Source organism: Adiantum capillus-veneris, chromosome 13 (genome assembly GCF_014529385.1).
Source record: "Adiantum capillus-veneris isolate H3 chromosome 13, ASM1452938v2, whole genome shotgun sequence".
Taxonomy (NCBI): domain Eukaryota; kingdom Viridiplantae; phylum Streptophyta; class Polypodiopsida; order Polypodiales; family Pteridaceae; genus Adiantum; species Adiantum capillus-veneris.
In genome coordinates, this window is record NC_140943.1 from 2,594,692 (window position 1) to 2,605,924 (window position 11,233).

General features: G+C 42.8%; 1 protein-coding gene and 4 non-coding genes across 5 annotated transcripts; 4 read left to right on the plus strand and 1 right to left on the minus strand.

Moving 5' to 3' along the window:
* Positions 1–3,778: 3,778 nt before the first annotated feature.
* Positions 3,779–3,852, plus strand: TRNAM-CAU (transfer RNA methionine (anticodon CAU)). The gene has a single exon. It is a non-coding gene; the product is annotated as a tRNA-Met (tRNA).
* A 427-nt stretch (positions 3,853–4,279) lies between these two features.
* On the plus strand, positions 4,280–8,597 carry LOC147443520 (photosystem II CP43 reaction center protein-like). Its single transcript, XM_086526326.1, has 2 exons — positions 4,280–6,302; positions 6,352–8,597. Exons 1-2 carry the CDS (start codon positions 5,258–5,260, stop codon positions 7,686–7,688), a joined length of 2,382 nt encoding a protein of 793 aa, XP_086382452.1. The 5' UTR covers positions 4,280–5,257; the 3' UTR covers positions 7,689–8,597.
* On the minus strand, positions 7,986–8,074 carry TRNAS-UGA (transfer RNA serine (anticodon UGA)). Its single transcript has one exon. It is a non-coding gene; the product is annotated as a tRNA-Ser (tRNA).
* A 310-nt stretch (positions 8,598–8,907) lies between the features above and the next one.
* TRNAG-GCC (transfer RNA glycine (anticodon GCC)) lies at positions 8,908–8,978 on the plus strand. Its single transcript has one exon. It is a non-coding gene; the product is annotated as a tRNA-Gly (tRNA).
* A 311-nt stretch (positions 8,979–9,289) lies between these two features.
* Positions 9,290–9,361, plus strand: TRNAC-GCA (transfer RNA cysteine (anticodon GCA)). The gene has a single exon. It is a non-coding gene; the product is annotated as a tRNA-Cys (tRNA).
* The last annotated feature ends 1,872 nt before the right edge of the window (positions 9,362–11,233 follow it).

Here is an 11,233-nt window from a genome sequence, read left to right on the forward strand (position 1 = left end):
TCGGTTTGTATATTCACAACGATACTATGAGTGCCTTGGGGCGTCCTCAAGATATGTTTTCGGATACCCCTATTCAACTGCAACCAATCTTTGCCCAGTGGATCCAGAATACTCACGCCTTGGCTCCTGGATCGACTGCACCTAACGCAACAACAGGCACCAGCTTGGCCTGGGGTGGGAGCGACTTAGTAGCAGTGGCCGGCAAGGTGGCCTTAGCTCCAATTCCATTAGGCACCGCAGATTTTTTGGTGCACCACATCCACGCATTCACAATTCATGTTACTGTACTAATATTATTGAAAGGCGTCTTATTTGCACGCAGCTCTCGACTAATACCCGACAAAGCAAATCTTGGTTTTCGCTTTCCTTGCGACGGCCCCGAAAGGGGGGGCACCTGCCAGGTATCTGCTTGGGATCACGTATTCTTGGGGCTATTTTGGATGTACAACTCTATTTCAGTGGTTATATTTCATTTCAGCTGGAAGATGCAATCGGATGTATGGGGAAGTGTAAGTGAACAGGGAGCAGTGAGCCACATCACTGGAGGAAACTTTGCACAAAGTTCAACGACAATCAATGGATGGCTGCGAGATTTTTTGTGGGCACAGGCTTCTCAAGTCATTCAGTCATATGGTTCTTCATTATCTGCATATGGGCTTCTATTCTTAGGGGCTCATTTTGTCTGGGCCTTTAGCTTAATGTTTCTATTCAGTGGTCGCGGCTATTGGCAAGAACTTATTGAATCTATAGTTTGGGCTCATAACAAATTGAAAGTTGCTCCTGTTACCCAACCCAGAGCTCTGAGTATTATACAGGGACGTGCAGTGGGAGTAACTCATTACCTTCTGGGTGGAATCGCCACAACTTGGGCATTCTTCCTGGCGAGAATCGTTGCAGTGGGATAATGGCTAGGAGGATTTGAGAAACATTATGGTATCAAGATTTCCAAAGTTCAGCCAGGGTCTATCCCAGGACCCAACTACTCGTCGTATCTGGTTTGGCATAGCCACTGCGCATGATTTTGAAAGTCATGACGATACTACCGAAGAACGTCTCTATCAAAAAATATTTGCATCTCACTTTGGTCAGTTAGCTATTATTTTTCTATGGACCTCTGGGAATTTGTTCCACGTAGCTTGGCAGGGCAACTTTGAAACATGGGTACAGGACCCATTACATGTCAGGCCGATTGCCCATGCCATTTGGGATCCTCATTTTGGTCAACCGGCGGTCGAAGCCTATACCCGGGGGGGGGGGTCCGCGGGCCTGGTCAATATTGCCTATTCCGGCGTATATCAGTGGTGGTACACTATTGGTTTACGCAATAACGAAGATCTCTACACCGGAGCCATTTTTCTGCTAGCTGTTGCGGCTTTGTTCCTACTAGCTAGCTGGTTACACCTCCAACCCAAATGGAAACCAAGCATCTCCTGGTTCAAAAATGCTGAATCTCGTCTTAATCATCACCTATCAAGATTATTTGGAGTGAGTTCCCTAGCTTGGACAGGCCACTTGATTCATGTAGCTATTCCCGAAGCAAGGGGCGGGCATGTCAGATGGAACGATTTATTGACTACTGCCCCGCATCCCCAGGGGTTGGGACCTTTTTTTTCGGGTCAATGGAGCGTTTACTCGCAAAATCCTGACTCTAACACCCATTTGTTCAATAGCAACCAAGGAGCAGGAACAGCTATTCCAACTTTTCTGGGGGGATTCCATCCACAAACTCAAAGTTTGTGGCTAACTGATATGGCTCATCACCACCTAGCAATAGCCGTCGTGTTTATAATTGCCGGCCATATGTACAGAACTAACTTTGGTATTGGACACAGCATGAAAGAAATTTTGGATGCTCACATTCCCCCGGGAGGTAAGCTGGGACGTGGACACCGGGGACTTTATGATACGGTGAATAATTCTCTCCACTTCCAATTAGGACTTGCTTTAGCTGCTTTGGGAGTCATCACCTCCCTTGTTGCACAACATATGTATTCCTTACCCGCCTATGCTTTTCTAGCGCAGGATTATACGACCCAAGCAGCACTATATACTCACCACCAATACATTGCCGGGTTTATCATGGCAGGAGCTTTTGCACATGGAGCCATCTTCTTTCTTAGAGATTATGATCCCGAGCAGAATAGAGATAATGTGTTGGCAAGAATGTTAGAGCACAAAGAAGCAATTATATCTCACCTAAGTTGGGCTAGTTTATTTCTGGGTTTTCATACGTTAGGTCTTTATGTTCATAACGATGTAATGCTAGCCTTCGGGACTCCGGAAAAACAGATTCTTATTGAACCCGTATTTGCTCAGTGGATTCAATCTGCTCATGGTAAAGTTTCATACGGTTTTGACGTGCTTCTATCTTCAGTAGATAGTCCGGCAAGTAATGCTGGTCGGGGCTTGTGGTTACCTGGCTGGTTAGACGCTGTTAACAGTAGCAATAATTCGTTATTTTTAACGATTGGTCCCAGAAATTTTCTCGTTCACCACGCCATTGCTTTAGGTTTACACACCACTACACTAATTTTGGTGAAAGGTGCTTTAGATGCACGCGGGTCCAAGTTGATGCCGGATAAGAAAGAATTTGGTTATAGTTTTCCTTGCGATGGCCCCGGCCGAGGGGGAACTTGCGACATTTCTGCCTGGGATGCTTTCTACTTAGTTGTTTTTTGGATGCTGAACACAATTGGATGGGTTACCTTCTATTGGCACTGGAAACACATCACTTTATGGCAGGGCAATGCTGCTCAATTCAACGAATCTTCTACGTATCTAATGGGATGGCTAAGAGATTATTTATGGCTAAATTTCTCGCAGCTTATTAATGGCTATAACCCCTTTGGTATGAACAGCTTATCTGTGTGGGCATGGATGTTTTTGTTTGGGCATCTCGTGTGGGCTACCGGGTTTATGTTTTTGATTTCGTGGCGCGGTTACTGGCAAGAACTCATCGAAACTTTAGCTTGGGCTCATGAAAGAACGCCTCTTGCAAATATGATACGGTGGAAAGATAAACCGGTTGCCCTTTCTATCGTTCAAGCGCGACTGGTTGGATTAGCGCACTTCTCCGTGGGTTATATATTTACCTACGCAGCTTTCTTGATAGCATCTACATCAGGTAAATTTGGCTAGTCTTCATCTTTGTTCAACTACAAAATTGCTTGTTCCCGCGTCAGATTTACCCTCACTATCCTTTCTACTCGGCACACCGACTGCCTACTTGTTTCGTAGTAATAATACAACTCTGCTCACCTACCTACCAATTATGGCAAAAAAAAGTCTTATTGAAAAGGAGAATAGTAAGAAAAAATTGGTGAAAAAATATAATCTTCTTCGCCAATTTTTGAGACGAGAGATTAAGAATAGTTTGCGGATCCAGGATAAACTAATTATTTCCGAAAAATTGCAATCTCTACCACGCAACAGTGCACGCGTTCGTCTCCGTAACCGGTGCTCCCTAACCGGACGACCCAGATCCAATTATCGAGATTTTGGTTTTTCCAGACACGTACCCCGCGAGATGGCACACACCTGTGTCTTGCCTGGAGTGTTGAAATCGAGTTGGTAGAAAAACTACTTACCCCCCCGCCTTATCTACCGCTTGTTTAGAGAATTGAAATCTTATCTATTTATCGATAGATAAATAGATAAGATAGGATGGATAGATAAAATACTGCAATTTACTCATCTTCATCATTTTTGTTTATGCATTATTTATGTCCAATGTAATTCTTTAAGAGATGTATAATACTTACGTTAGAGGCATTAACTACGCGGGGTGGAGCAGCTTGGTAGCTCGCGAGGCTCATAACCTCGAGGTCACGGGTTCAAATCCCGTCTCCGCAAAGTCAATTGTCAATTCTTTTTCCAATTTACCGGAAGTTCCTACCGGGGATTAAAGAGAATCAGTTTTTCCTTTCCGTTCTACTGACTTCCCCATGGATGCAGCTTAATTAGTTCAATCGAGGAAATAAAAATTGGGATTCTACCCCATTTTTATCGCCAGTCTATATTTATTCACAGTACATAGGCCCCTTTAACTCAGCGGTAGAGTAACGCCATGGTAAGGCGTAAGCCGTCGGTTCAAATCCGACAAAGGGCTAAAATAGTCATGTAAGATGCTAATAGAGAGAGTAGTTATCCAAAATTTAGATATCCAGTACCATTGGCTAGGAAAAAAAGATACTGGAGTCAACACGAACCCTGTTCGTGGGGGGGGGGGGGATCTTAATGTAACTAAGTCATCATGCAAAAAGAATATTGTATTGTCTCCCGCGGTATCGGTAAATCAGTTGGATATACTTTTTTGTACCAGAGACATTTTGGTTATTCTTACCTCGGGAATTAAATGCAAATCTGACGAAAAGACAAACAATAAATAGATTTATCTATTTATTGTTTTATAGATATATATCTTTACATCTGCAGTTGCGAAAGAAGATACAAAAGAAGAATTGTAATTTGGGAAATAGTTTTTCCCTATTCACTGTATTACAAAACAAATTTCAATTACTGAAAAGATTCTTACAAGTCTCTGGTACTCTCCCCTTTTCCACATCTTTCAAACAATTGGAAACCGTTTACACTGCTAGGAGTCTAGATGGAGACATAATTATCCTGTTCGATGCATAAATTTCCGACACACCCTCTGGTTGCTACCTATTTTTGTTAGTCGAGACAAAATATTTTTTTAAGGTTTCCTAGGCATTGGTAGAATAAGTCCCTAAATATCCTCGAAGTAGAGATAGATGCAATAAAAAGCATAAGTTCCGCGTATTCCTATGCATAACATGTGTAAACTCCTTATACTATACTACAAAATTTCGTATTTACCTACCCCGGATTCTCGGAAACAACTCGACTTTCCGTTGGATCAGGTTCGTTGTTGTGTTAAAATGGTTAGCGAAGTCCTGGAAGAAAAGGGGGGCTTACCTACTAAATATCTGACGTGGCAGAAGGGATCTCCCAGAGACAAGAAGGGATGATATATTGGAACGACAAGCAGGGAGGAGAAAGAATTGGGCAAAAATGATGAATAGAATAAATTGAAAGAAAAGTGAAAAAAAAATGGAAAAGGGCAAGAAGGCCTTGTGAAAATATTACGATTTTTGATCTCGCACGACAAATTCTGATAAAATGACTTATCAACAATCTGGTAATCTCATATTCAAGAGAACTATACCAACTCCTGGAATATAGAAATAGGAATGAGGGACCTAAAAGTGGTTTGGGTAGCTTAGTGGGAACAGATATGACAATTGCCATTGGAAAATCTTCCAAAGAACCGAAAGACTTATTCGACAGTATGGATGACTGGCTCAGGAGAGATCGTTTTGTATTTGTGGGTTGGTCCGGCTTACTACTATTTCCCACCGCTTACTTCGCCCTGGGGGGCTGGTTCACGGGTACGACCTTTGTGACTTCGTGGTATACTCACGGATTAGCAAGTTCTTACTTGGAGGGATGCAATTTCTTGACTGCCGCGGTATCTACCCCTGCTAATAGTTTGGCCCACTCTTTGCTTCTTTTGTGGGGTCCTGAAGCACAGGGGGACTTCACTCGTTGGTGCCAATTGGGGGGTTTATGGACTTTTGTCGCCCTTCATGGTTCTTTCGCCTTAATAGGTTTTATGTTACGCCAATTTGAACTGGCTAGGTCCGTACAATTACGCCCCTACAACGCAGTAGCTTTCTCTGGTCCGATTGCGGTTTTTGTCTCCGTATTTTTGATTTACCCTTTAGGACAATCCGGTTGGTTCTTCGCACCTAGTTTCGGTGTAGCGGCTATCTTCCGATTCATTTTGTTTTTTCAAGGTTTTCATAATTGGACTCTGAATCCATTTCATATGATGGGGGTTGCAGGAGTTCTGGGCGCTGCTCTCCTATGTGCCATTCATGGTGCTACAGTTGAAAATACTCTCTTTGAAGACGGCGACGGTGCAAACACATTTCGGGCGTTCAATCCAACTCAGTCTGAAGAGACTTATTCGATGGTAACTGCAAATCGCTTCTGGTCCCAAATATTTGGTGTCGCTTTTTCCAACAAACGCTGGTTACATTTTTTCATGTTATTTGTGCCAGTGACGGGTTTATGGATGAGTGCTATCGGAGTAGTTGGTCTCGCCTTAAATTTGCGCGCGTATGACTTTGTCTCCCAAGAAATTCGTGCAGCAGAAGATCCCGAGTTCGAGACTTTCTACACAAAGAATATCTTACTAAACGAAGGGATCCGTGCCTGGATGGCAGCTCAGGATCAGCCTCACGAAAATCTTGTATTCCCCGAGGAGGTTTTACCCCGTGGAAACGCTCTTTAATGGAACTCTCTCGCTGGGTGGTCGCGATCAGGAAACCACGGGTTTTGCTTGGTGGGCGGGGAACGCCCGGTTGATTAATTTGTCTGGTAAATTGCTTGGTGCCCACGTAGCTCATGCTGGTCTGATTGTATTTTGGGCTGGAGCTATGAATTTATTTGAAGTAGCTCACTTCGTATCAGAGAAGCCTATGTATGAGCAGGGATTAATTCTACTTCCCCACTTGGCAACCCTGGGTTGGGGGGTAGGTCCTGGCGGGGAAGTGGCCGATACCTTCCCTTACTTTGTTTCCGGAGTGCTACATTTGATTTCTTCCGCAGTTTTGGGTTTTGGAGGCATATATCATGCTTTGATTGGTCCCGAAACTCTGGAAGAATCTTTTCCTTTCTTTGGTTACACTTGGAAGGATAAAAATAAGATGACTACAATTCTCGGTATTCATCTAATATTACTAGGTTTCGGCGCTTTCCTACTGGTTTTCAAAGCACTCTATTTCGGAGGGTTGTATGATACATGGGCACCCGGTGGCGGAGATGTAAGAGAAATTACGAATCTTACTCTAAACCCCAATATTATCTTTGGTTACCTACTAAAGTCTCCGTTTGGCGGAGAGGGATGGATTGCGAGTGTAGATAATCTAGAAGATATTATCGGGGGACATGTGTGGCTCGGATCCATCTGTATTTTCGGCGGGATTTGGCACATATTAACAAAACCGTTTGCCTGGGCTCGTCGAGCTTTTGTGTGGTCCGGGGAGGCTTATTTATCCTACAGCTTGGGAGCTCTAGCCATATTTGGCTTCACTGCCTGCTGTTTCGTCTGGTTCAACAACACAGCATATCCTAGTGAATTTTATGGTCCCACCGGTCCAGAAGCTTCTCAAGCTCAAGCTTTTACCTTCCTCGTTAGAGACCAACGTCTCGGCGCCAACATAGGTTCTGCCCAGGGACCTACTGGGTTAGGAAAATACCTAATGCGTTCCCCCACCGGAGAAATTATTTTTGGGGGCGAAACAATGCGCTTCTGGGATCTTCGTGCTCCTTGGTTAGAACCTCTAAGAGGTCCAAATGGTTTAGATCTTGGTAAGTTGAAAAGGGATATACAGCCATGGCAGGAGCGACGATCTGCGGAATATATGACTCATGCACCCTTAGGCTCCTTAAACTCTGTAGGCGGGGTAGCTACCGAGATTAATGCTGTAAACTATGTATCTCCCCGAAGTTGGTTAGCAACTTCTCACTTTGTTTTGGGATTCTTTTTCTTTGTGGGCCATCTATGGCACGCAGGTAGGGCTCGTGCAGCCGCAGCCGGCTTTGAAAAAGGAATTGACCGCGATACCGAACCCGTTCTTTCTATGACACCCCTTAATTAAAATCCGAAGAATTTGTTTAGATGATGAAAGGGTGATGGCAGAAAAGTAAAATAGGTAAATAATTTCCCACGCGCTAACAAGTGAGGACTTAATAAATTTGCCTCCTCTTCTTTTAATTCATCACATTTATTTAAGATCTATCTATCCAACTGGATAGGTAGATTCCAACTCATCATCTAGTCATATGTTATACACACACAAATAATGGTTTTTTGCAACGTATTGGAGGAGAACCTCTTCGGATCGGAGTAGATCTCAGCTATCACTCTTGCCTCCTTTATGGCTGATCCAAATGTTAGGAGAGAGAGGGATTCGAACCCTCGATGGCATCGAGGTGCCATGCCAGTTTTCAAGACTGGAGCCTTAAACCGCTCGACCATCTCTCCCAAATAGGCGAATTCTTCCTTTGAGATTCGGAGGATAAAAAGTGTAACCCAAGTCTACCAGATGATTGGGGAAGACAATCGAGTTGCGAATGAACCGCAAAAGTTTTTGATTCTAAGATCTATTTGTATAGAGAGAGATTTTTTTTTCTACCCTTGCTACGATACAACAGATACGGGGTGAAAATATCGCTACATGAGATAAACATCTTCAATAGCGGGCGGGGTTGAGCTAACTTTTCTAGTTGAGAGGTGTCGTAGGGATTTGATAAATTAGTCTTAGAAATAGACGTTTGTTCCCTACAAATGAAAACTTCGCAGCAGCTCCGTCGGATGCGGATTAAGTGGTACAGAAAATCAATTCCTCATGCGAAAGGAATCGGAATTATGACTACTGCTTTTCAATTTGCTTTATTTGCATTAATTGCTACCTCATTTTTACTAGTTGTTGGTGTGCCTGTGGCGTTTGCGTCTCCCGGAGGATGGTCTGACAACAAAAATATTGTTTTTTCAGGGGCCTCATTATGGATTGGATTAGTTTTTTTGGTAGGTATACCCAATTCCTTCATCTCCTAAAAGTCTGTTTTGGTTCTTCCCCTCGTAACTTACCGTTACGGGTGGGGAATTCAAATGTGAGACGAGATAAATAGATTTTCCACCGCCAGAAAGAAGGATTTGCAATTTGCAATACATAACTCAGTTTAAGTTGATTTCGTAAGAAAAGAAATGAAGTTATGTAGGTAAATTTAATCTTTTCTTATATTAAAAGAAGTGTGTATTAAGGATCTCATTGGCAAAAGATGCAATTTGGTGCGTAAAATAAAATGATGGATTGCGCGGATATAGTTGAGTGGTAAAATTTCTCCTTGCCAAGGAGGTGACGCGGGTTCGATTCCCGCTATCCGCCTACTTTGGGGACAATAAAGAGGTTTGACCCCAAATGAAGAAACATACAAAACTCTTACCTATAGAATAGAAATTTCAAGTTTTTGCAATTCACAATTTCGTTCGAAATTTCGGGGCGAATAACTAGGTTGCAGGTTGTCATTTTCGAAGTGGATGCATATGAAACTAGAAATTTTCATCGGGAGCATAGGGGAAACTACTTGTCAGTTTCTAATCTCAGCACTATACTCACTGGTGAGACATTTCGTCTGACCGGCTGAACGTCCTCGATGGTCTTTTCAAGTCGGCATTAGAATAGAATCTTTGAAACGGGGCGATATAGTCAAGCGGTAAGACGTAGGACTGCAAATCCTCAATTCCCCAGTTCGAATCTGGGTATCGCCTGGAAGAAGAAATGGAAAATAACAATTTGGAAGATTAAATTCATCTAATTTTACTCACCCATCTAGGTAGGGTTTTCGGGGGGATTGCTTGGTGCGCCGAAATCGGATACAGGTTGAGTTGCTCTATAGCTTGTTATAGCCTAACACATTCCACGTATCTCGACAAATCACGCATCGACAATCCCGAATAAGTATACTACTACTTAGTCAGTAGCAAGTAGGAATTGACAAATCCTACAAAATTATAAAAACTACCCAGTAACATTGGAAAAGACGACTTGGATTTATACATACTCGTTGTTTCTCGCTACTAGGGGGGTATCCTGCAGAAGAAGATATCTGAATGTAAAACGCTCTCTTGTGGACTTGAATGCTTTGAAGGAGCGGATGAGCAAAGTAGAGCATGACCATGTATTGAAAGAGGAGAAATTATGACACTATGAGCGGGATGTATGCGACATGAAAAATGTATGCACAAACAAGTCTTGGTCTGATGTATGTGGTAGCAATGTGGTTTCTAATTCCTCACTCATGCAAGCTATGGTTCAAACAAAGAATGTTGAGAATGTGGATGTGGAGGAGTTGAAGGAACGGGAGCGACGTTCCAAGAACATTGTTATTCGTGGAATTCCCGAAGAGAAGTTAGAGACACCTCCTTCTCTTGCCATTGTTATTGAAGATTCTTCAAAACCCACTTTGGCATGTCCGGAGTTATGGTCTATGGAGCACATAGAGTGGGGAAGCAAAGAGTTCCTCGCTCGGAGAACGGCCAATTGTATGCACCATGCCGGATGAGACCAAGCGAAAGATTATCCTTGATAATAGTTGGATCTATTTGAGGGATACAAAATGTTTTGTATGTGAAGATCGCACTATTAAGCAACAAAATATGCGTCGCAAGGCATATGAGAAAAAGAATAATAAAAACAAGGAGATCTCTCATGAAGAAAATGTGCCCAAGGAGGAGGCAAGTCTCTCAAGCAAATAGGGATGCGTGACCTATGAGACCGAGTTACAATTGAAAATATGCTTTTGGAATTGTAATGGATACCCATGGAATGCGGGGGTTGGCATTGATGAACTAACAAGCAAAGCCGATGTTGTACTTCTTGTTGAAACTTGGGAGCATGATACACAAAGGATTAACGGCTTGGAGGATTACAATGTACATTCATTGATGTGGTCAAAGAATCTCAAGCAACGAAGAGGACAAGGAGGGTTAGCATGTATGGTTAAGAAAGGATTGGAAGATTTTGTATCAATTGTGAAAGATGACAAGTACAAACGTTATGTATGGCTGAAAATTATGACACCAAAAAGAGCACCCATTTTTGTAGCCGGTTGCTACATTCCTCATCATGATTCTCCCTTTTATGCTTGCATGGATAGAGATCAACCATTTTCTGATTTGGAAGAGGACATTGCTTATTTCAAAGGTGAAGGTGATGTTATTGTATTTGGGGATATGAATGCTCGCACACAAAACATTGCAACATGATACTCAACAATTTGATATGCCATACATTTCAAGGGAGTTGGAGGAAGTTCACTTGTATGATCGTACTTCAATGGATGAGAAAGAGCCGGATCACTATGGAAAGTTACTTTTACACATGTGTAATAGCACGGGTATGCTCATTGCCAATGGTGTATCTTTGTGGAGTGGAACCAATGGATTTACATGTAGGAGACATAATGGGGATAGTGTGATTGACTATATGCTACTCTCTGAAGCCATCATGTATCGCATAAAGAGTTTTATGTTTGGTCAATGGACCCCCGAATCCGACCATCGCACGTTATGTATTGACCTTTCATGTGGAGAAGCAACTAAGCATGATAATCGCAGCCAAAGGAAAGAGAAGTTATCACT